The sequence below is a fragment of the Pelmatolapia mariae genome, linkage group LG17, assembly GCF_036321145.2.
Source record: "Pelmatolapia mariae isolate MD_Pm_ZW linkage group LG17, Pm_UMD_F_2, whole genome shotgun sequence".
NCBI lineage: Eukaryota > Metazoa > Chordata > Actinopteri > Cichliformes > Cichlidae > Pelmatolapia > Pelmatolapia mariae.
Window position 1 is genome coordinate 1275827 of NC_086242.1, and position 26361 is coordinate 1302187.

The following is a 26361-nucleotide window of genomic DNA, read 5'->3' on the forward strand; positions in this document are numbered from 1 at the left end:
CTTGTATTACTAACATCTTTAAGAATCATAAACAAAGATAATAAAGTCGCGACCGAGGACCTTGAAGACGGGAACTTTATTTCCAAATTTCTTGCACACATTTTAATCCTTTTAAATATCCTCACTCATCGTTTCCTGACACAGCGGGGATATTTAAGATGGAATAAAAGTAAAAAACTAAAAACATAACCGGGCTGCACATTAACAATTTTAAATGAACAAAACAAACAAAAAAAAAAAACAACTTTCTATACATTATATTATTATAAATGAAGCGAGCCATGCAAACTACTCAGAATGCATAATGAATTTTATACATCATATGTCAAATGAATTAGCATGTCTAACTCAGCGAGAGGGACAGGGGAGCCTCTGCTAATTGGCAGCGAAGCTTCATGCATAATTATGGGCCAAGCGTCTTTGCTGTCGCACTGTGGCAGTAACCGAATAACGAGGAGAAAAGAGAGGGAGAGACGGCGAGGGGGAGAGGGAGAGAGAGCAAGAGAGACAGAGAGAGAGGGAGAAAGAAAAACAAAGGCCATGGAAGATGGCCAGGAAGGGTGGGTGGTGTGGGGAAGAGGGACACTGTTCTTCACAGCAGCTCATCAGGGCAGCGACAAACCCACGACTGTCCATCAACAGCCCCACACACACACACACACACACACACACACACACACACACACACACACACACACACACACACACACACACACACACAGGCGAGAGCAGCTTTACAATAACAGAAAAGGAAAAAAGCCTTTGTCCTCGTCGTGCGGTTTGTTATTTGCTCGACTTCTTAATGCATTCATTAAAAATATAGTTTTTGTACTTTTCCCTCCTCAGCTCATATTCGCGTGCACAGTCCACTCCACTGAGATCGTCACTGCAGTGGCTTCTTCTCTGTCATGGCAAAGTTAATTACATCTGTAAAAACACTGTGTCAACATGCAATTACATGGGAATTAAATGATAATAGCCTTTGCCGGAGCGCAATTATGCAAAGAAAATGCCTTTTTTTTTTCTTTTCGTGGGTTTGGTGTCCTCATTTATGTGCGCTGTGATAGGAGAAATGCACCTATGAAAATATCAAAAAGTGCTAAACTTTTGGATAATTATAGGCACATCAGTAACATATTTGTGTGGGCAGATGAGACTATAAAATTTGTTATTCTGGCATAGAGCAGCTCAGTGTGAAGTGTGAGAATGAATGAAAATGCTGCCTCAAAAAATCTGTGTTCACTTCAAAGATCGGCTAATTTTTTTTTTTCCTCTCCATCAAACTTGATAGATACATAAAAAATAAAAACAGTTCTGGAGCGATCCATAGAATTTATGATTTTTATTTAAAGAGGGCAGAGCAAGTCTGGGTTATCTGAACGAGTAAATAAAGACGGCCACGTCTGAGCAAGTCACACATATTCTCTTTATTTGGATGTATTTGTGAAGTGCAGTTTGGCTTTTAGTAACCTCGCTGCTTTGACATTTATGGAAATTGTGTTTAATGTTCCTTTAATAAAAATTAAAAAACCTGTAAAGATACCGAGGTTCAGGATTCATCTTAATGAAATACAAATGTAGAAAACATTTTGGGAGGAATAAGACTAAAGACACTTGACAGAGAGCGTGTGTGTTACCTGAGCAGACATATGCAGACCCGGCAGCCTCGGGTGAGTCGGCAGAAACCAAACCTCTGTTTGCTGTCGATGTCCGTCAGCACAAAGGTGAAATTCTGCCCCACCTGACTCTGGGAGACCCTGGGCGACAAAACGAGGGACACGTGCTGTGCACGCTCACAAAAACCTCACACCGCACAAGTGTTTAAAATGAAAACACACAAATTTAAGAAGCAGCACAACCAAACACAATTAGATGCAACTGGCCCAGAAAGAAGGTCTCATTCAAAAAGGAAAATTCCCTACGAGCTAAATCTCCAGTCAAGCTCCAAATCTGATGTCACATATTTCGAGTATGACTGGTACAAAAGAAAAAAAAACAGTGAAAAGCTTTTCCAACCCCAAGGTAAATTCCACTAAAGCTCAGTACACGCCTTCAACACTAGATGGCAGCAGCTCAGCTTCAGTAAAAATACCAAGGAGTCCTCCCCTCCCTCTCTCTCTCCTTTCTGTCTTTAAAAATGGGAGTTTTTACCGTGTCACTTCCTAAAAATAAGAGCTGTGCTGCTCTCAGGCTGCTGATCTGATTGGACCTATAGTCCGTATAGAAACACGCTCCCTTATATTCTGAACTTTGGCCACATTTGCACTCACAGGAAATCTCACTAACCACCACTGCATCATGTGGGCCTGTCGCTGATGACCTCATCAGCATCATCACTAATTAAACCTGTGGCTTCATCATTAATATGACGATCACAGCGTTCCCATTTTTGGTTTGTTTTTCTTGATTTTTAGTTTTTAAGACCACCTAAAAGGACAGTCGGTGAGCTGGCGTGTGACATCATCAAGTAGTAGCTTATAGTTCCTCGTGGTATGTGCAGAGGACGTGTGCGTGTTCTTGAGGTGAAAGTGAGCTGCGCTGCTTAAAAAAATAAAACGAGGAAGAGAGGGAGAGGAATCGTACCTTTCCACGTCAAAGGGAAAGCAGAACTTTGGTATCGTCTGAAGGACCTCCTGCAAAAACAGAACAGAGTAGAAGGCACATCTTTAGACGCGCACACACACACACACACACACACACAATCATCGCTGATGAAACCCATTAAAATCGTGTGTTTCGATATGAAAGTCTCCGGGGCTTCCACTAAACGAGTGCTATCAACTGGCTGAACAAAATGGGGATTAATGTTGAATGCTACTGATAGCAATCTGACAAAATCTTCACATCCCAAACACTGCAGCCTGAATGCACTTAATCCAAATGAATGGGCAATATAAACCACTTCATTTGGCAGAACAGAGTGGAGAAGTTCCCCCCTTCTTCCCTCTCGCTGTCTTTTAGAGGGACGGCGAGGGATCCTCGATCCACAGCTTGAATAATTAGCAGTTAATAAGTTCATCGATTATCAGGTGCCAAAGGGAGATAAAAGGACGAGAAAGGAAAGAAAGAAGAGAGGAGAAAGAGAGGGTGGTGGTGGAGGGGGGGACACGAAGGCTATGGTAGCAGATTGTAGTGACAATAGGCTAAGCAGCTCTGTGGGGTTAAGAAGTAGGAAGGGGGTTACAAGCCTTCAGGGCTTTACCTCCAAACACCTCCCTTGTGAGTTAGGGGAGTGTGGAGAGGGGTGGGTGGGGCGGGGGCACCTTTCCACCAGCGGCATATGGATTTAGACAGAGAGCAGGAACAGAGCGGCGCACCATATGGGTGAGCCACTCCAGACCGGCCACAGAGCCGCCGAGCATCCCCGCTCTGTCTGTCGCTCTGCCTGCTAACCTGGCCCACAACAGGCACCAGGCGCCAGGTCGCTCTCTCAGCTTCGGCCAGATTCTGCCAAGCTCTGAGGCTAATCCTGGGGACTGGGTGGCCCTCTGCTATGCTCTGGCCTCTCTTGCCGTCTCTCTCTCGCTCCCTTTCTTTTGCTTGCCAGGCCGGGCCACTGAGCCCAAGGTCTGTGTCTTCTTTGTGATTGGACACGTCCGAGCTGAGAGTGATGCTGCTGCGACTCCATTTCTCCCTCCCCGCCTCGCCTAGAGACCGCTCGGACGACAGGTTGGGTATCTGTGCTGCTGCAGGGAGCAGTCGCTGACCCCCCCCCAATCAAAACTTAAATTTGCCACCTGGCACAGCACAAACCTACCACAGATACAATGAGCTGAACGGGCGTGCACATCGTAGGTATCGGTGCGTTTTGAGAGGACGATGTATGTGAGCGGCTGCATGCTTCCAGGGTGGTTAAGACTCCACATTTGTGTATGTGTGTGTGGGTGTGAGTTTAACTGTGCTATATGTTTGTATGTGCCCACATATGGAGGATAAGGGGAGGGGCTGAGGGCGAGGCGCTGTGGGTGGGAAGTGGTTGTTTTTACTTATCAGGATCTGTGATAAAAATCGAGAACTCAGCAAAGACGAAGGGCTCAGTGGCAGTGAGGTCTCTGTCTGTTGTGTGTGTGCGCGTACACACACGTGTACATGCGTGTGTAAGCACACGTGCGTTACCGTCTCTGGGTGTGCGCGGCTGTAAAACTGTCACACACATCAGAGCTGCCATCGCTGTATGTGCTTGCTGCTATTATTAACCACTACGTACGCACACCAATATGTTGCAGAGAGCCCTCCCTGGCGCACCGCATATGGCACACACAACCAAACAGACACACACACTCGGGCAAAGACACACACGTTCTCCTGCAAATAAAAACATTCCACTTGCCAGATTTCTGAGCCGTCGCAGCCCCGCCCACACCAGGTATCTGTGTTTGAGTGGCAGCTGAGGGGTTGCTGCGACTCTGATCTCATGCAGGACCACGAGGAAGTGATGCGTCTGTGCGTGTGTGATATGACATAAAAACAGCAGGCATGTTCGCGCTGCCTCTCTATCTTTATATATATCCATCTCCATCTCTCTCTCATATATATATTCATTAAGTCTCAGATGTACTGATGGCAGACTGCTGCTGTCTTTAGCATTTACACTGAGTGGACAGCCGAGGATTGTGCGGCAAATCCTGAAATATGGTTTCTGATGTCAGAGAAGAAGTCGTCTCTCTTTTTTCAATAATACATTTACATTTTTCCGCTGTATTTTAACATTCATCTGTTGTTTTCCAATTAATTGATTTGCTCTTTATTCCAACCACAGTTTGTCACGAGGTGGCAGCAGTTTGGCACACAGTCCAAATCCTAAAGATTTTCTGGTTAGAAGAAAAAGATTTGGGAATGTTTGTTGTGCTCATTAAAATAAGCTGCTCGCTTTAGCTGACAGTCAGTGAATAGGTGCACGTCCATTCAGGCTTCAGTTCGATACATCAGTGTAACTCTGACTCGTTAGCAAAGGACCGACGGTCACTTCTGTCAATGACACACACTTATTAACTATCACCATCTCGTCCCTCATGTAGAAAGTATTAAATATATAAACATTTTTTGATAAGTGTCCCTTTAAACTGTCATTTTTAGGTAACTGTGGTAACCATAGCCACAGATCTCTGCCTCCATCTGCAAACAATCAAAGTAAATGGATGTTTTTTTCATGAAAACTGTCATGTTAAATATTAGGGGCGGGACTTTCAAACATCTTTTGTTTTTAAGGCTCATTTTGTGTGAAATTTTTTATTTATGTTTATTTTGTTGAAATCGTTTGAAACATACGAGGAATCAGTGTCCCCACTGTAGAGGATATTCTGCAGATTTCACTATCAGAAGTCTTCACTTGGACAGTCTAGCTGGCTGGGAACCAAAAGAAATAAGAGGAGAAAAATGCACCGTGTGTGTGCGAGTGTGTGTGTTTGAATCGACCCTTTATGCCGAGCCCAACAGTGTTGCTGTTCCAATATTTCTTTCTGTTTTAACCAAAGAAATCGACTGCTTGTATGTGATTTTCAGCTCGCAATCTTCCTTTGCCTCATCTGTCAATCTGTATTTCTTCTTCCTACATCATACCTGTATTACAGGGAACTAAGGCATCTGCAGCTCTCTCACCATGACTGGGCCCTATACCACAGGGATATCTAAACACCAACGGCACAAAGGGGATGTTCTGCCACAGTTTCTTAGTACACTAAGCACACACGTGCGCAACCACACACACATGTAGACACCCCCACTTGCCATTTTCCCAAGACAAAAGAAAAAGAGGCAGCTAATATATTTGCAGCTTTGCGAGAGGGGGAGGCGGGTGTGAGGGAAGAATCTGCTGCTAGGCTGGGCTTGGCAGACACTGCTGTGTGTGTGTGTGTGTGTGTGTGTGTGTGTGTGTGTGTGTGTGTGTGTGTGTGTGTGTGTGTGTGTGCGCGCGCTGTTTATCGTGAGTGGAGACAGGGGTATCACTCAGTGAGACAGAATGCTCTGGGTTCCCCCAGCGGACGATCGCGCTATCACTGCACCACAACACTACAACAGCGCGCAGCAGCACTGTGCAGCTTTGCACTGCACCCCCACAGAATAGCACGGTACAGGAGGGAAGAGCAACAAACTCTGAGAGCAGGGCGACACTCTTACATTTCTACTTTTAAAAAAAATAGACCTAAACTTCTCTTTTATTCCAGCTCTACCCTAATTTCTTTAGAAGTAATTGTAGCTATATATGGCTGAGCAAAACACTGGGGGCTGAGAGATCTGATGTGGAACAGATCACAATGTGTGGGCTGGGCCTGACTGTCACACACACACACACACACACACACACACACACACACACACACACACACACACACACACACACACACACACACACACACACACACACCTGTGCACCTTCTTCTTCTGGGCGGTTGCTAAAAAGGAGGGAGGGGTTTTCAGGATCACAGCAAGGAAAGAAAAATGCAGATTACATGCTAAACTCAGCGTCGGCCACGGTGTTTCATTTCAGGCGTGAACTTCATGAGTAATATTCACTTTCCCATATGCTTGCACACAGACGGAGGCAGACAAGCACAAGTGTTGTAGAGAAATGTGGATGAAGGCAGAGAAGGAATGAGGGTGGAGGAGAAAAGGAAGGAGTCAGAGGGAGAGAGTGACAAAGTGAATGTCAGAAGGAAGGAAGAGGTGGAGAAGGATGGATGCAACAGCACAGGGAGGCGAGGAAAGAAAGGAGGGAATGAGAAGCAGCTTGCAGTTCATGGCCCTCTCCCTATGCAGCGAAGACTCCTCCCTGGGGGTAGGATGGGGGGGGCTCAGGACTTTAAGCCCCTGCCCTGCTTTATATTCCCCTGGCTACTGCAGCCAGATCAATGCTGCTAGCTACCCAGTCTAAGTCAGCCTGGCTCAGAGGGCCCTGGAGCCTTCTAGACAGAGAGCAGCTTTAGGAGGAATGGAGACTGGTGGCAGGCAAATTTGTAAATGTAACACAGATATACTCATATTAGAATCAGACCCTAAAGCATTGAATCTCAGGGCTTTCTTTGTGTGTGTGCGTGTGTGTGCGTTAGCCCATTACTGCAATTCAGACACACTTTACATTACTGTCAGCTGTTTTCAAAGCATGTTGGACCGTTTTACTCTTTCACTGTATAAATTCACCACAGCCAACGCTGTGTCTGCTTCTATTTTTTTATTTTCTTGGTCAAAGTTAATTTATTGTTTCCTGGTAATGCAATTAGAAGTGCAGACTGATTTGAAAAGTCTGCGCTGTATTACTAAAGAAAAACAAAATAACTCAAAAATAATGCGGACAAGATGTTCGCTGTGAGCGATTACCTCAGCAGAGTCGGGCCTTTACAGTAAGAGTTTAACCACACGGACATGGATTAAAGCTGGGAAGACGTACTCGAAAACGGGCAAAATAGTACGTTACGCTTCACATCTGTGCGTCGCTATGACGACACAGCTACAGCTAATTTGTACGAGTCATCAAACCAGTCGTGAGTTACTCCAACAGGTTAACAACGTCGGCGCTGAGTATGTAAACGCACACTATTAGCATCCTGGCACTAAAAGGTGCGGAGCCACAAAACACTAAAACTGCAATCAAGTAAATCTGAACTACTATCATGAAGCTACATGTTTACTTCTAAAAACTTGTAAAACGGAAATATGCTAATGAATTATTTGTCAGGAAAACTCATTTTTAGGCAAATTAAAGCAAAAAAAGAGGCAGAATCTGAATCTTTAGGAACCTTCATACACAGTGTGACACGAACGTCTCAAAAAGCAAAATCCACTTTCTCTTAACTGTAATAGATTCTTAAAATGACCCAAGTGGCTCGTCCTCCTCAAGACAACGAGATGCATGAACGGGCCTGCTTTAGGTCACTTCCTGTGAATCTTTCATAAGTGCAAGAAAAACAGTTTTTTGCAAGGTTATCTCGTGTGTCAAACACGCGCTATAAGACCACCGCGCTTTGCAGCAGGTAGGGACTCGGGTTATCCAGCCAGCCCCTCGGCAGTCTAATGAAATAGTCAGCAGGGCTACTAACACATCAGTGCTGGAAAGCACAGTATCTAAACTCACCCTTCCTTCACCTCTTCCTCTCGCACTCTCTTGCGCCCTCTCCATCACCTCCTCTTTTCCTTCCATCCCCCCCAGCCTCCGTCCTCTTTCACCTCCCTTCTAAACCCCCCTGTCGTCATCTTCGATTGCCCCCTTCCTGCATACCCCACCTCTTCCTCGCCCTCACCGAAACCCCTCGTCCCCTCTTTCGCCCCCCTTTTCCCAATTAGTCTGTCTGTGTGCAGCTACCCAGCCGATCTCTGCCCATCCTGCCGGTGCTGGTTCGCTCACCCGGCCCCTCTGGCGAACATGACAAAGAGAGATCCTCAGTATTCAAACAGACACGCTGCTTTCAAATGCCGAATGGCAGGGTCGACCTGGGTGCAGCTTTAAGCAAAATATTCAAATTCGCAGCCTTTCTTTTTTAAGAATTTGCATGGATATGCATTCATTTGCAATGTGTAAAGGCACAAGGACAGCTGAGCCTTGGTTTGAGAGAGAGAGGAAAAAATAAATAATGCAGAATAAAAATGTGTGATTGTATGAAACCTTGATTGGGGACAGCAGTGGATTTGAAATTGTTGCAGCCGCCAAGCTACTGGCGACCCGATGACTACCGTCAGAGAGCGGGTCTGTGATCTAGCTGTAAACAGCAAACTTCCTGAACAATTTCCTGTTTGTTCAATGAACTCCAAACTGCACCAGATACTGAAGCGTACAGGAGACTTTACTGAGACAGAAGCACAGTGAGGAGGAGACACGTAAACCCAGCCTTCGTTTGTCGAAACCAAACTAGACCGAATCAAAATTCTTGATTTTTGTGGCCTCCCGTACAAACACCTTGTATGCATTGTGCAATCAATTTTCTAAACCAATAGATTGAGAAAAGGAACAAAAGATTAATCTACTGTCAAATTACAGACTACAGTATATTAATGCAGTCCTTTACAAGTATCAAGCAATCAATACAAGTAACTTTTTCCAATAATGGCTACCGAGCCACTCCATCTTCCTGAATGATTCAATTATTTTCTAGGCAGAAGATAAAAACTTGAGCTGCGGTGGTCGCTGTAAAGTGTCGTCTCAGGCAGCTCGTGTCCAAGAACTGAGCGCCGAAAGGAAAAATGGAAACGTGTTAATCAAGTTACAGAAAGAGGCTAGGACGCACTTTGACCTTTAAGTTCGGCGTCCATGAACGAGTCTATGTTGGGGCTCAACGTCACAAATGCATTTCCTTATCTGAGGGAGTTTCATGTCAAAATTCCAAGATGTCTCCGCTTACATTTTCCAGGCAGCTCATCAGATCGGAGATGCCCGATGCAAACACATGTAGAGGGGAATTTTTAAGCAGATGTAGAGCACGGACGAGACAAAGAAGAGGACTGAAATGACAGGGAGACGGGGGAGATGCCACAGAAGCCAGATTTAGCGATGGAATAAAAAAACTAAAAAATGAGAGAGAAGAGCGAGGAGACGAGCAGAAGAACAATGGGCAGAGGCAGAGCTTCCTCTGGCCGCTGCAGACCTCAGACCCTGCAGAGATTCCTTTCATTAGGCTTTAATAGTATGCTGCCGGCTTGCCATTCTGACCTGCACTCTGTGCCGGTAATAAGAACGGCCTTCAGAGCCGGACCAAAGCAACAGAGCTGCTTGAGAATAGTGGGGGAAGTGGGATGGGGAGGGGGAGGCGGTGGGGAGAGAGGTGGAGGGGCACATGAGCCTATAAAGTGCACTTTCAAATTGACACGGGGGCGTTACATTTTCACATTCTTGCTCGCTCTGCCCCGGCTGATTGGAGAGGGAGATGGAGGAAGAAGGAGTTTTGCCCTTCTGGATTTTTTTTCTAATTCCCTCTACGAGTTCCTGTTCCCAGTGACCCCCTCTGGTGCAGCGCGTCTCGACTGAAGGAGGTTATTTTTGATTAACAACATCCCCATGTTGTCAGAGCCACTGTTCAGATGGTGCTAAAGCTGGCGGACTGATCCTGCGGCACCTGACAGTCGCATTTGCCTATTCCTACTATATGTGAATTTGCCACCTCTACAGCCGGAGACACATTCCCTTTGGGGTTGTGTCAGGAAGGGCGTCCGGCATAAAACTCGTCCAAATCAAACAGCGAAGCTACCTGCTGTGGAGACCCTCTGCAGTAAACGAGCAGCCCAAAGTACCATAGCAAGAATTTAAAAAAAGACTCTGTACTTCAGGACTTCAAAAAACACCTAAAGCGAGCACCCCTCGACTAAAAACGTGACGTCACTTTGCATTCACAAGCAGTTTGTCCTCGGTAATATCCAACAAGGGGAGGAAACCGTTTCTCTGATTGCTTTTCTACATTTTTAGGACACAACACACACGCAGGATGAATTCAGTTATAAGTCAGTAAAAATAAAATACATGACATCCCCTTAACCTCCGTCTGTCCACCCCCAAACTCGCTCTGTGGCCAACAGCTGTAAATGAGTCACCTCCAATTTTAAAGCACTCTACTGGGGTCAGTACATGGCATCTACTGTATTACACCAATTTATTTTCAGTTTATTCCTCAATGGGTGCATTTATGTTACGAGGGGGGGGGAGGGCTATTGCTCGGAGAGCGGCGTCAACAATAACATTGCACATTATTCCAGTGCTAATACCCTGTCCTGCTGATGTCCTGTCTACATATCACAGATGGGCTCAGACAGGGAGAGCAGCAGTATTATGCCTCTGCTGAGATCTTCCACTGAATATATAACCACGTGATAGGGAGTGAGACATCTCCCCCTAACACACACACACACACACACACACACACACACACACACACACACACACACACACACACACACACACACACACAAACACAAACACTTTTGGGCCAAGAGAGCTGCATATGCCCCAAACATACAAGCATGGGTTTCATTAATGAAGTGCCAGGAGGAGAGGGAGAGGGATATAGAGAGACAGCACGTGTGTGTGTGTGTGTGTGTGTGTGTGTGTGTGTGTGTGTGTGTGTGTGTGTGTGTGTGTGTGTGTGTGTGTGTACTGAGCAGCCGGGGGGGGATTTCCTTCTTTAAGCTTTCAACTCCCACTGGGCTTAGCTCGACTGTATGAACCCTGATGTGGGCCTGCCTCTAACACATGGCGTCACACACTCTCGACACACACACGCGCGCGCACACACACACGCACGGACTAACACACAAACAGAATGTATACACTGAAGCTCAGCAGGGGAGCAGTAGTGCAACACCGGCTCCTAAACATTTGGCGGTGGACGTCTCATTGACAGATGTACAAGGAATCTAGCAGAGAGGGTCAGGTCATCGCTGCGTCCTCCTCTTCCTCCTTCTCCTCTCCATCCTTCTCTCCCTTTACACCCTATTCATTTGTCATTTTTGCCATTTCTGTCTCTGACTGGTGGCTGCTGGTTGTGCCTTGTATGGGGTAGTTAAGGGAAGAAAAAAAAAAGCATGCCCAATTAAGCCACATTGTTGTGCGTGTGGTAGCTCTCCTGGCAACAGCGGTATGCGGTTCGGGTAAGCCTGTCGTCTACAACCGTAAAAACAGAGGCTTTCCTGGTTGACAGGAGCAACCTGTTTGCAAGTGTAAAGCATTCGTTTCCTCATCTGTGAGTTCGGCCATAACACACAAAGAGTTTGGCAGGATTCTCACATTTTTTGGAGAAGATGAGAATCTGAGGGAGAGGTCTCTTTAAAGCCAGCTTGCATACGTTCAAGCTGGGAACTCATCGGCTCCAGTCGGCAGACTTGGCCTCTGGAGATTACGGCCGGTATTTGGGGACTTCTGGGTAGCCAGGCCAAGACTTCCTGTTTCAGGAGGTCACAGGTTTACGACCGCAGATAAATTTATCATCAGACGATAGCAAGCACCAGACATCCATGGATGTTATTTTCTGGGCTAAAAAGAGAAAAAAAAAGACTCGTTTCTGTCTAAATTTAGTCACGAGGTGAAAGGATGCTGGTTGAAAAGTGGAGGGCTTAAAGTTTAATGGCAGCACAACCAGTTACTGTCTGAAAATTATCATTGTGACTATTATAGCTGTGTATATGTATATGAGCTGGTTCACATGGGTCTCATTCTTTTGACTGTCCAGAGGAAAGACTTATATTCTGTCTGGATGTGACTCTGCTGGGACTCTGAGGAGCATCCTTTCAGTTTTCAAACACATTTAATGACGTCTTTTTCTAAACGTCCTAAAAGAAAAGCTGTAAACTTTTTATCCAACGTTGTGTTGACAGCAGGCAAAAATCCGCTTTTTGGCACCTCTTCAAAAACAACCAAAGCCCGTCCAGACATGACGGCTCAACACAAAAACCAAAAGTCTTTTTAAAATGCGACGATGCAGATTCATGTGCAGAACCTGTTTGGAGACAGCAGCGCGTTACCCTGAACAAAGCCCTCCGATGACCTGTGCAGCACGAGGTGGAAGGATGTTTTGTCACGTCGCTAAAACTCTCCCGGTTCCCCGTTTCTAGATTTCTGTTCCCTCGCCGTGGCCACGTGTGCAACAGCTGCCTCCAACACAGCTTCCCTGCTTGCACGTATAAAATGGATGAATATAATAAACCTGCTGCACTGACACCTGTTGATGTCAGCTATATGATCATAGTGACGGATATTATTATTGGAGCTCGGTGCGACAGATACGGGCTAGTTTATTCTTCCTAAAGTGAATTCAGATAATGTACAGATTAACTGGATACATCTGTGTATGTAGCTGAATCCCCTACTCTTCACTTGCAGGTTGGGAAACAGCCAACAGTTCTTTCCTACCGCTTTCTTTTCACCAGTCATTCGCCGATATCGGAGAGATGTGAGCAACGGGGCGTGAAAACACTTCCCCTGCTCTCCTTTTCCCTCTCTACTACTCTTCTTCTCCCAGGAAGGCAGCCCAGAGGTCAGTGCAATCAAGACCCATGAGCAACAAAGGGCCCCTAGTTAGGCGTCCAGCTCAGTGCCTGAGCCAAAGGCCAGCTTAGTGGGGCGAGACTGTCCATTAGGCAAGACCCTGGAACACCCGAGGGATGTGAGGTGAAAAGGGTTAGAAGGAAGAATAAAAACAGTATCAACCCAGTCACACACACACACATATTCTCAAAGACATACACAGATCATATGAGGCCTTGTTTGACACTGCTGTCAGGGTGCAGTGAAGGGGAAAGACAAGGCCCTGTGACACGCTGAGCATCACACACATACACAAACACACACACTCTTAGGCTTACATCTCTCCATACGTGTAAACCCAAAGAAGGTAATAATTTCCATGTTTTTACAGACTTTCACAACAGATTCTCACAGGTTTGAGAGCTAACCACATGATCTACAACAGTGCCTCCAACCTCCGTCGCCGTCTTCTGCAACAATCTCCTTTTAAACTCATCTAATTCAAATTTTCCTGTTATTATATCCATCTGTTCTCCGACTAGATCTACTGCTTTTCTATTTTGCTCCACTGGGCATCAACCGACAGCAACGCATCATCGTCTTGAAGTTAGCATGTCTGGACCCTGCCACCCAACCTTTGCACACACACAAGGACTCCTTCACCACCACTCTCGCCCACTTTATCCTCTTCTCCTTGGGGTCAACCCTCAGTTCCCTCAGGGCTGAAGTCACCAATCATGTCCACCGGTTCCTACGCTTTACCTCCATCCCTCAGACCGCTGCTGTCTCACCAATCCAATCGACCTCCCTTTCCCTGCCTCCCCCACCCAGGGCCAAGTCCACAGAACTGTGGCCACCAATCACGGCGTGTCAGGCAGCCGGTCCTGATGGAGCACGGTGTCAGAGCAACGCTGAAAGCTGCCGAGGATGAAGCCTCGAGAGACTGCTGCCTCTCTTCGCTCTTTTTCTTCCTCTGTCTGTCCCTCCCCTTCTTACTGTCTGGCTGATGACTCGGTGAGCTTTCCAGCAGAGACAGATATGCGGGACTGTGTGAAGGGGAAACACGTCAAGTTTAGCCTGAAGTGATGGCATCTCAGTGACAACAGTGGTCACAATTAAAAAACCACAAAGACACGCAGCGATAGCTCTATAAGGCTTTACATGTCAGGATGACAATAACCCAGTCATCTTTACACTGGGATGAACAACAACATTACATTTTACACTCTCTCATTAATATTAAATTAAAATCATTCCAAATGCAGGAGCAGTGTGTAGTACAGCTGACCATTTGTAAAATGACTTTTTAGGTTCGACTGGTTTTCTGTATGACTGTATCAGTCGGACATGTTTGTGAATAATCTTTACCTGACTGAGGTTTGTGGGCGTTTGCTTACGCACAGCTTTCTTTAGGTCCCGCCCCTCATTTCAGTTTGAGTGTGTCCTCGCAGCACTTTCATCTTTCTTCCCCGTTTCAGCCGTTCGGTCGAAGATCTGCTGATGTGCTTGCCGTTATTTTCTTTTTATGACCCAAGTTTAGGCCATACTTTAATTGTCTTTAATACAAAGAGGTTCACGGTCAACTCAACGACTCCAACACACTCAGATCACCTCCTCTCCTCACACCACCGCGCTTGACGATTGGTGCGAGGTGCTGATATGCCGTAAGGTTGGGAGATTGGACGAATATATCGACAATCGGCGATAGGCCGAGCCTTTCACCGATCGTTTTTACAAGAGCCATTTATGTCTTTGTCCAAGAGTAAGTTTGCTAATAAGGTTGGTTGAAGCTAAGAGAAGCAGTCAACGGAAAAAATAATAGCGCTGTTTTAACGGCACCGTCTTCCAGCTACAAGCAAATGCAGCGATTTATTAACTTAAACTCATAACAGAGAGACAGAACTGGCAGCAGCCTGTGTTCAGAAAAAACCCAAAACATTTTATTTAAATTAAAAAAACACAATGGAGAGGAGGGAAACAACAAATACAAAATTAAACAAAAAAAGTTGTCTATTCCAGCAAACGTTAAAAAAAAAATCCAAAAAGTAGCTACATTAATACTGAAACAAACAAGAAGCGAAGGTAAAATATTCCCTCCAAACAAAACTTAGAAATTCTAAATGCGCAAATCAGCCCGTGCATAGTTACGTTGCTCCGCCCATCAAAAAGCCTGTGCGAGTATATCGCCTAACGTCGGTTATTTATGGGAGCCTGTTTCCGCCACTAAAAAATAAAAAACAAATCCATAACTTGAAATTCCGAGTTATTTTCTCGAAATTTCGAGTTAATGAGTCGAAATTTCGAGTTATGGATACTTTTTTTTTTTTTGTGGTGGAAACGGGCTTCCATAGGTTATTGGACTGACGATTGTTGGTTGGAAAATTCTTAATATAATAATAAACCTTAATATGCCGTGTTGGGTTTATGTCAAACGTAGAGGTGTATCATGACCAAACGTCTCCACCTTGGACATCCATCCTTCGTTCGGATGTAATTTTGCAAACCTGAGCTGTGAATCCACACACAGACACAGCAGGTCTGTATCGAGGAAACAAAGCGCATTTTTCCTTAAAACTGCATGGCAGAAAAAAAAAGACGCACACAGTGAAGAGGAAAAGTACATTACTATAATTTCTCCACAGAATAAGTCCCAGAATGCATTTAATAAAAAACTGATTTCTACATAGCGATGTATCAAAGCACAGATATTTCCTTAAGATCGAATTTGAACCGCAGCCTTGGCATAAATGAAAAACAGCATGTTTTACAGTCAACTCGATGCAGTTTGTAGCAGGAAGATCAAAGCTTCCTTATTACAGTAAAATGTGTGGAATAGCCACGGAGAGTTAACATCAACCTTAATAGTTAAAAGAAGGCCTTGCAGTAAAAACTATTCATAATTCAATATTTCCTTTATTTCTCTCTTGATATTATGCTGAAACCAGAGTGGATGGAAAAAAAAGATACTGCGTGTGTATAATTTGCAATTTCATGCAACAGTGGCTCATGAGGGGAAATATAAGAGAAGGATTGTGGAAACGTGAAGGCTGATGAACCAGAGGGAAGCGTACGGAGAGGATGGACAGATCTGTGTGTGCCCATGTCAGAGCTGGAGGACAAACTGAATGACTGAAAAGGAAGGAGATGATGTGACAGTCACAACAAGACTGAAAAAAAACCCATAAGATAAGACCACTCAGGAAATCGACTCAGCCGTAGATTTCCTGAGAATAACAACAACTAGTTTCAGTTGCCACAATCATCTTCAGCTGATACGAAACAGCCCAACACAAACCTTTAAGCATACATGCAAATATCTATTATTAGTGAAAAAAGGAAAATGATTCTCTTGATATCAAATGGTATGGATAACAGAAACACTCCCACTGGTGGGATACTGGGTCAATTTGGATTTCTGCTTCGAAGTTACTAAAAATAAATCTGATTTTTCCAACCAATAGCTCTCCAGGTAAGTGGACTGGTGGAGATGCATCGACTCTTCTCTGCTCTGGGATCCTTGTCTTATCGTTTTTCCAGGCTTACATAAATTTAAGTCTTAAACTTTTCGTTCGCCGAGATGATTCATGTGTTTCATTTTATGCAAAGCTTAAAGGGCTCGACTACGTGACTATTTGTTAAACTGGTTAACTAATTAAACAGAGTGAAAGTAAAAACAAGGAAATAAAACTGCAGCGTTGGAGCCAAGCTGGAAAACTGAGTTTTACACTCGAAAGTAGAGCAATTTGCAAAAGGGTGTGTCCGAGTGACTAACTTCACATTTTGAAATATGGAGCTGCTGACAGTTTCTGCAAGCTGGTCCTCTGTTTGTGCAACTTGCTGAGTGTTTATCATATTATCCTCTGTTCTTTACACAGAAGTGGGTCTTCTATACGCCACACTGTGGTTAGCTAGAATTAAGTGGCAGAACCGTGTGTGTGTGTGTGTGTGTGTGTGTGTGCTGTGTTTTTTCCACTACTTTGGGATGAGATCTGAGAGGAAACGGACAGATTTCCATCTGTCTGCTTCATTTGCAAAAAAGAAGAAAAAAAAGTCCTTCTTATGATTCAAATATATGCTTTAGCCACCTCTCTCTCCCCTTCCTCTCTCTCCCCTCCCTCCCTTCCTCTCTCTCCCCTCCCTCTCTCTCCCCTCCCTCCCTCCCTCTCTCTCTCTCCCCTCCCTCCATTCCTCTCTCTCTCTTCCATCTCTGCTTCTCTCTGTCCAAATGGCATCTGTGGATGACCAGGGCACAAGTCTCAGGGGTTGATAGAGAAATCGTGTTGGGGGGGAGAGAAGGAGCGAGCACCTCTCACTTCACATTTCCCTAGCACCACCCCGGCATGCCAGCCAGCCTGCAGTCTGTTCTCCTTTGAGCTTTCTATTCTACCACTGAACAGGAGAAAAAAAATCAATTCATATTTCCATAATCCACACTCCTGTCTGTCTGCATGTCTTTGCCTCTCCCCCTCCTTCCATCCCACTCTCTCTCCCTCTGTCTGTCTTCCTCTCTCTACCCCTTCTCCCCTGGGGTAGACTAACCCCTCCACCCTGATCCTACGGCCTACAAATGTCATTACGCTGAGCAACAATAACGGCCTAAACAAAAGGAGGCCTCGCTCTGAGCTGCGAGGCCCTCTGCAGAGATCGCTGGCTGCTGCCGCCATATGCCGGCCAGCTCGGGCCACAGAAAGAGAGCGAGACTGTGGCTACAGAGGACTCCAGCCTTCGGAGCCACAAAGGAGGAAAGGAGCCTTAATCCTGGTAATGAGGCCCGTGAATACAGCCTTTATGTATACAGGGGAAAGGGCCAATCCCTCTGTACACAGCAGGCTAACTGGCCATCTTAAGGGCCATCTTATCCACACAAACGATCTAGTCGACAACAGAATGAAAGAAAAGCGAGGTTGCGGGGGGCTAAAAAGGACAGCCACGCTGGAGAGGATGCACGAGGCCCACGTCAACACAAAAACTGTGTTGGCCCTATGTTTACGTCTTCATTTCAGTTTCCCCCCCTTCGCTTCCATTTCCTGTTCTTCCCTCTGCAAGTGTGTAACTTCTTGCTCGCTCTCCCATTCCCTCACTGCCTTTACCTCTTACTCTGATAGCACGCTCTGGTTCTTGTGGGGCAGGCAGACATAGCCTGAAGCATCTTTCTACAACTCAGTTTATTCCTCAAAGTGGATCAGAGAGGCAGGAGAGCTGTTTAAACTCACTAGCTATGCTGCTGTGTTGAAGTCTATCGTAACCTTCGCCACATATTGGAGTCTATCAGCTACACGTCTGTTTATTCCCTCCTCTCAGCCGACAGGCTGCCCAAAGTCATCCGTCCAGCGATCCGGCTCCAGGATCTGCTCCGTGGTTGCTTTTAGCACCGAACACAATATACAGCCCGTCCTGTCTTCTATCACTCTCAGCCTGTCAGTGCAGCCTCCGCTCACCGATGATGGGCACACGCACGTTGTTAAAGGCTGCGTTACTGTTTTGATCAAGTTGGGTTTAAACTGTAAAGGCGAATCGAAAAGAGAGAAAACACGACACCCCGCTGGGCTGCTGTATTTTTCTGAGGGTAAAGAGCCTTTTAAATGAAACGATATTTAATCCAGAGTTCACAGTTTCCCCGTGAGACAGCTGAGAAGAGCTGTGACTAGCATTAGGAAGGTTTTCAGGTCACATTCACTCCCTCATTGGTCCTTATTTGAATTTTTTTTTTTTTTTTAATGTAGGAGGCTCGGGGACTGTTTTGACACTAAAAGCCGAACGTGTCCCAGGAGAGACCACGGCACTGGATTTTAACCAAAAACAACGTATATTTAATGTGAACCTGTGGTTAATAATGCCATATAGGACTGGTGCATCCTTAGAGGAAACCCAGGATTCAGTGGTTGGACGTTTGGGCAGACTCCGACTTCAAACGGTTAAAGTTTGCAGCCCGTTCGAACCTGTGATCACCTGACTGCTTAACTTTATCGCACAAATGGTTTTCCCACATTCTCTGCTTTGGTAAGTAAAGAAAAATAAATAAAGTCGGAGTATGATTTGGAATTTAAGTCAGACAAACCGGTAACAGACACCAACCCTCCGAGTGATTTTTATCAGAACGCTGAGCCAAAGAGCACAAAACAGATGTTTTATTTTTATTTCCAATGTCGAATGAACACAATAAATGGAAACAAAAGGCAAACAGGAGGACAATGAGACAGAGAGAGAGGAAAACAGAGGTGTGCATTCCTGTCACGGTTGCATGATAATTACTGATTCGTCAGTTATTGAAGACCTGCTCACTGCTTTTCATTACCAACAACAGACGTACAGTGAGACAGAGAGTAGGAGGAGAGAGAGAAGGAAGCGGCGGAGGTGGTGGTGGTGGTGGTGGTAGGTTTTGGGGAAGGTTACCACAGGATGGCAGGGTGAGTGAGGGCATTAGGAAAAGGAAGGAAGGGAGATGCGAGAAGAGGAGGTGGTAGAGGTTGTCTGTAACATTGAACCAGGGGAAGATTTGGGGGGAGAGACAGAGAGAGGAATGAAAAAGCAGAATGTGTTCCAACCTGGTCTGTGTGGTCCTGGGGGAAGCTCCACAGCACGGTTGGATCTAGAGGTAATTGACAGACAGCATTAATCAGCGGGTGAGAAACACACCGTCTTTGCTAGCTGCCTCAGAACACATACATATTAATGAGAGGGGTGGGGGCAAGGGTGGCTGCTGCGAGTCTGTGCACGCACGCACACATGCATACTCGCGCACACACACACACACACACGCATGCACAGAGTGAGCAGCGCACAGTGAAAGACAAGACACAGAGTGTCTCGGCTGCATGTGCTGTAAATATGCAAATCTATACTCTCATTGTAGATATGAGTTTATATTACACACCAAATCATGCACGTTTAAGCCGCAGTAGCACGTCCCCTAGTTTATTTGCTTAATTATTGCTACATTGATTCAAGCCTGGCTGTTTTGCTGAGGAGATGTAAATCTTACACTAAAAGGTTTATTATTATTATTATTAGTATTATTATTCTACAGCAGCACTACATGAAACCGAGCACACTGTGATATCCATTTGTAGTAAACAACTTAAAACAACACTGATGCTGACAGATTAGCCAAGGCGATTAACTGGTTTTGAATAAAGGAAATGAAATATGTGCGATACCCGTTTTATCAGCCAGTGAGTGCAAATACAGGAAATAAGCCGTGTTCGGCGTAGAGAGCGCTTCTATAAAACACTCTGTGGTGCACTTTTGGCTGCTGATCAGACAAAATTCAACGTCTGGTGAGAGAATTTTGTGTTTTAGGAGGATAGCCTCAACACATCCTATCCTGGCTACACCAGATACAAACTGGTAAGTTAATAAAAGACACGACAGACCAGCCAACAGTACTGCGATCATCCAGCAGTCGTATGTATTTAGCAAAGACAGAGTACAGAAACAATTTCCAGAATATTTGGATAGTGAATAAGGGCGTGTTTGGCACACGTGATAAATAACGGCGTAATCGGCGCCTCAGCCGACGGTTGCCTCAGTGTGATCCACGAGCGTCCGAACTACACACACTAGTTTCTCTCAGGCTTAATGCTTTGTGTTTGAAATGAAGCGATCATCCAGCCACAGCCAGAACACAGGGGTCTGTGGTAAACATGGCTTCCACAGCTCCAAGGTCACCCCGTGACCCTGGCAAGAACAGCGAGGGTTTGCACAGACAAGCTCACACATGCCAAGTTCACTGTCACGGCCGTAGAAAAAGGCCCACGGGCTCATAAACACACCCCCACCTCTATGTAAACAAAGCAGAACGATGAAAAAGTTCATGTGAAAGCAGCAAACCTCTCCGAGAGTTCACCCGGTCTGAAACGCGAGGACGACTAAGCCCTCTAACGGAAAGCTGAATTTACTCGATGCACCTCGAGCCTAAAAATAACGCAGAGAAGAGAAGACCGCTGCTCGAATGAAGATGATATGCAACACCATGAGTAGCTTTGTGGCTAACGCACCGGGCTGTCCACGAGAGACAGGGGGACACAAAGGACCCACGGATGACAGGACGCAGCACAATCAACGATGGCTTACATAATCCTGTTGGATCATTTCATGGGCCCCATCCTGAAAAGACTGACAGAAAAAAAACACAACAGAGCTCCAAGCTCTACGACCCCCCATCGCCCCCGACAGTTCGGCCTATTTTATGCTTATTTACTGGGTGAGAGGATGGGAACTGCTGCTGGTGAACGATGCAGGACAGAGGAACCAGACGGCTTGTTCTGTCCACCACCTCAAGTATTGATGAGGAGATATTCCAACCTGTGTATGAAAACCATACGGTCCCAATAACCTTTAAATCGGCCCTTTCGATCCAGGAAAAGTCCCTGCGTGCCTACCTGACATGTTCATTTTGAGTTTGGAGTCATGCCTAGAGCAGAGAGAGAGATGAATAAAGCCAGAGCGCGCAAAGAAGACTTTTCTCGTGCAGCAGGGAGAACTTCTGAACATTACCAAACACCCTCCTTTATCATTCATATGTCCTTCTTGTCTTTACTCCAGGTGTTTATTCTTTCGCTTCTATTCATTTTCTCTCTCCATCCCAACGATTTCAGCTCTATTGCTGCTCCTTTCACACTCACCTCATTTCTCCCCCCTCATCCCACCCTCCCCAGTTCTGCACCCCCTTCTTTATTTTTCTCACCGTCTTGCAATCACATACCCCTCCCCTTCAGAACGTCCAGGGCGTGTGGTGGACGCAAGAGGGGGCCCGAAGGGGGTTAAGGCTGAAAGTTGAAGGTTACAGAGGTGAAGAGGACCCCCGCTGCTCCTCCAGGGGACACAAATGTCACTATGACAGATCCTGCACTGGTTTATCCTCCCTCCCCTTCTGCACACGTGCACACACAGTGAGAGCTCCATGATACGTCTCATTCTGAAAAACACCAAAGACACCTGAACTCTGCAAAGACTGCTCCAATTCATTTTCCTCTGAGAACGACGTGCAAAATGTTACTAGTTCAAACAACCTTTCGTATTGTTTATGACGTGATTTGTACGTGCACTCTCTCCTCTGTGGGTTTAGACTCTGGGGGTCGCTCCAGTATGATGTGGACGTTACACTTACATGTTTTCTGGTGCTAACAAGGACATAAACCACTTCCTGTGTCCAGCAGACAAGGCTAGCAGTAAGCTGGAGATACAGCAAGTGTGTGTGTGTATATGCATGCGCACATAGCATAATTAATGGTAAAGGTGCTTATAGGGCACCTTTCTAGTCAATTTGACCAGTCAAATCAGTTTCTACTACAAGTCTTATTCATCACACACACACAGCGTTTTTGTCTAATATCCATATAGACACACTCACACCCTGATGGATGGATCTCTGAGTATCTTGCCCCAGCATACTTTAGCACGTGGGCGCGTGAAGGGGTAAGAACTTCCGACTGGTAGACGACCCCAGTCTCCCGTATCCCAAATAATGGGACACTCGTGCATTTGTAACTGGAAAAACTTCAGCGCCGTGGTCGAGGATACCTCTGAAACGTCCGTAAAACCAAGCTACTGCTTCCTGCTGTTTGCTTAGACATCCGTCATGCACAGGTCTTTGGGCCCACTTGCATAACAGACTGATCTGATAGACATACACCTCTCCCATGTCAATCAAACTACAGCTGACAGATTCTATACAGAGCTGTTGCAGGCCAGATTAAAACAGGCCATTTTAGCTAGAGTGACAAGGTGAAAACAACCTATAGCATATTTCACCCCGGTGGGGTGTAAACAGATTCAGTGGGTGAGAATTGAATTGAAATCACCTATCGAGGGTTAGATTCCTCCATTCGCACCTGAGAAAATTGATGTGGGCAAACGTGGCGATGAGTAAGGACTGACCACTGGTCTGTTTGCAAAGCGTGTGCGTGCCCTGTGTGCAAATGTGTACTGTGCGAGTAGATGCGTGTTTACAGATAGACAGCGAGCTCAGGAGTGAATATTTACAGTACACTAGCTTGTCCATTGATCCCTGAGGGCTTTGAGCATGGCTGAACTCCAACAGTCACAATGGGGGCAACAAGCAGGCAGCCCCTGAGCCGTGACACAGATACTGGTGAGATAAGGGCGGTGCTGGTTGATCAAAAATCAGTGTTTTGGCAATTTCTGAGACATCTGCCTTTGAAAGTCAGTGGAAAAATGGATTAATGGGGAAAGGGTGCTGGGGGCGGCGTGCAGAGCGGTGGGAGGAGAGTGGAAAGACGAGGGGAGGGAAGAGGTGGGTGCGTTGCCTAAAGGCTGTCCGCAGATGAAGCAATTTGCTCGTCACCCTTCGCTTTGCAGCTGACGGTTGGTCACTAGTGAACACGCCAGGCTCTGGTAACCATATTGAAATTTCCCACCTCGACATAAGCCAGTGAGCGAAGCTTTTCACCCCACTGGCAGTCGCCTCGATCCCTCACCCAACAGCTGATGAAGTTTAGTCCTTACCCACCAACTTTGCTGCTAATGGCAGGATTTCACAGTTGCCATATTGCTGCTAGTTCTCCAGCAGAACGATGTGGTTAAACAAAAACAGACCCACAAGCAGCAACGAGGAGGCCGAGAATTTCTGCAGGGCACGAAATCTAAACCGGACCCGTCGAAAGCTCGCAAAGGCAGTCGACGTATCAAGTTTGGTGCCCTCGCGTCCTTTTTGGGAGGTTCACCATGAAATTTGGTGGATTGTAACTGACAAATAGTTTCGATTGTTAAAAAAAGAACAAGAATCTGATTACGTCTGTGAGGATTTATTTCTATGCAGATTCCATAATGTTTATACAGTTTTTACAGCTTCTGAATGCAACATAAATATGGTCAACATGACGAGTTGTCGGGTTTCATCCTTGGATTTTGCAAGATACAGCGGGTAAAACAAGTACTGAACACCTCACCAGTTTTCCAGGTAAATCTACTCTCCAAAGGTGCTGTTGACATGAAATTCTCACCAGAGAACGACCTATCCAATCCACACATGCACAGAAATCAAACCACAGATGTCCATAAATTATGTGTAATAATGAGAAACGACACGGGGAGAAGTATTGAACACATGAAGAAAGGGAGATGCATAAAGGCAGGACAGTCACGACACCATGTGAAACCTATCAGTAATTAGAAGTCCTGCCACTTGGTGCAAATTAATATCAGCGGGTTCATTTACAGCTGATGGCAGATAAAATGCGTCATGATGGGTAAAACCAGTGAGCTCTCTCATCCTTAGCGTTGCTAAACATACTGATGGCACTGGTTACAGAAGGATTTTCCCAGTGAGCGGTGTTGGGGCCGTAATCTGAAAGTACGAAGAGCATCATTTCACCGTAAAGAGTTGTCCAAGAGGACTCAACCACCAAGGCCTGTGTGCACACTCACCACACAAGACTCCACTGCAGGAGACAAAGCACGTTGAGACATGTTTGCTTACGACATTTAGCCAAGCCTGTGAAATACTGGGAGAACGTCGTCACCTGAGACAAAAACTGAACTCTCCGGGTGCCGTAACACACACCATGTTTGGAGGTCAAAACACCAACACGGTTGGAGGTGGGAACATCAGGACGTGGGGCTGTTTTTTAGCACACGGCACTGACACGCTTCACATAACTGATGGAAGGATGAATAGAAAAAAATGTACCGAGACATTCTTGATAAAAGGGTGACGTTTCAGCACGACGACAATCCCAAACACACGGCCAAGGAATCTCAACTGGATTCAGAGAAAGCAAATAAAGCTACTAGATGACCCAATTCAAACCTATGTAAGAACTAAAGGTCAAAGTTCATTGAAACCTTTATGTGGAAGGCTGGGCCAAAACCACACCTGCACACAGGAGGCGTCTCGGAGCTTAGGAGGAGGATTAAAGTATGTTCAACACCGTTTTCTCTTTGTAATTTCTCATCATTGCAAAAACCTCAATTTATGGACATCTATGACATTTAGACATTTGCATGTCTGGATTGGAGGGTTTGTTACTGACATCTGATGAGAATTTTATGTCAACAGCGCCTTTAGAAACAGATTTACTTGGAAAAATGGTGAAGTGTTCAACACGTATTTTACCTGGTGTATATCAGACACTAACAAAATGCCAAGAAAGACAAAACACATTTCTGCAGCCGTCCAGCAAATGAGTTATTAGTTTGGACAACCTCAGGAAGGGGCGACGGGTCCGATACATAAACTCGTTTCTTCCCGTTTCACCGCCGATTTGATTTGAGTGTAAAAATCTGAATCTAGACCCAAGTTTTTTCAGTTTTGGTAAAGATATGAGATCAGCACATTTCGACTGACTGGTTTTGGTCACTGGTGGTCTCACCGATGGAAGAACGTATGAGACAAACCAATAAACACGACGTAGTAACTCTACCTTCCCTCCGATATCTTTAAGTCTTTGTATAAATTTCTATCCGATACTTCTGGCACATTCAAGTAAGCAAAAAAATGAAAAATGCTGGCATGTTCAACTTGGCATAAATCTGTTGCTTCTTGGGATTTTCAAGTAGGCTAAAAAGAAGCTGTTGGCAGAGGATGTCATTCCTAATGCTGCTGGTTGGAAGAAAAAGTTGGCTCGTTACAGCAGCGTGTCAGAAACCTCTCACTGCCCAGTGCAGCATGGCAACTCGCTCGACTTCCAGTCATTTTGTCACCAAACTAAAAAAAGGAAAATCCAACTTGCACGATGCTAAATAAAAACGAGTCTTTTCAAACTATTCGAAGAACCCTGATGATGATCGCGGTTCACGACTGCGCTGCAGAGGCGTGTGCGCGTTGTTCTATAGGATCGCCTCAACAACAGCAACCTGAATGCTGGCTTTAAAACGGTTTTCAGCAAAAACCCCTAAATCCAGTGTGAATACACATTTAGATGAAAGCCCCTATTTTATAATTCTCTATACTATGTGAATCAAACACAGACTCGCAGCCCTCGTGGCCATCCACTGTTCTAAAGGCATAAGAAATGCTCTTTTTTCACCTTAGTCCACGAACGACTGTGTGTTGCGAGTGAATAGGGGGCCTGTTTGTTAAGAGAGGCCAAATCCCATATGGTGAACAGCAGCTCCTCTGGTGAGAAGAGAATCTGCGAAAGCCACCGGCAGCCCCTCTCCTCCATCCGAGCTCCAGAGATGAAGGGATGTAGCGCCTGCCTCTCCTTGTTCCTCCTTTCTCCCACTCCCTTTGCCTCCCTTTCTTGGCCAGGGGTTAAACTGCTGCACTCTAACCTCCTTGGCAATGATTTCATTCATTTCAGTTTCTCTCACTCACTCTCATCTCTGAGAGATTTATTTCACAGTGTGCAGTGGATTAGGCCCCCCTCGTACGCCCCTGGACAAAAGCATTGTTTTAGCGCCGGCCCGTTCGCTGTAACTGGAGGAAGCCGCCGCTACCCAGCGTCCACAATATGGCCATT

General features: G+C 45.7%; 1 protein-coding gene across 1 annotated transcript in view; it reads right to left on the bottom strand.

Annotated features, from left to right (window-relative positions):
• dennd1b (DENN/MADD domain containing 1B) overlaps nt 1–26361 on the bottom strand; it is a 93835-nt gene that overhangs the window by 53990 nt on the left and 13484 nt on the right. Inside the window, exons 3-5 of the mRNA XM_063500976.1 lie at nt 19483–19526; nt 2584–2633; nt 1638–1757 (exon numbers count right to left, since the gene is read on the bottom strand). Of these exons, the coding sequence (XP_063357046.1) occupies nt 1638–1757; nt 2584–2633; nt 19483–19526 (214 nt within the window). The remainder of the gene's footprint in view (nt 1–1637; nt 1758–2583; nt 2634–19482; nt 19527–26361) is intronic.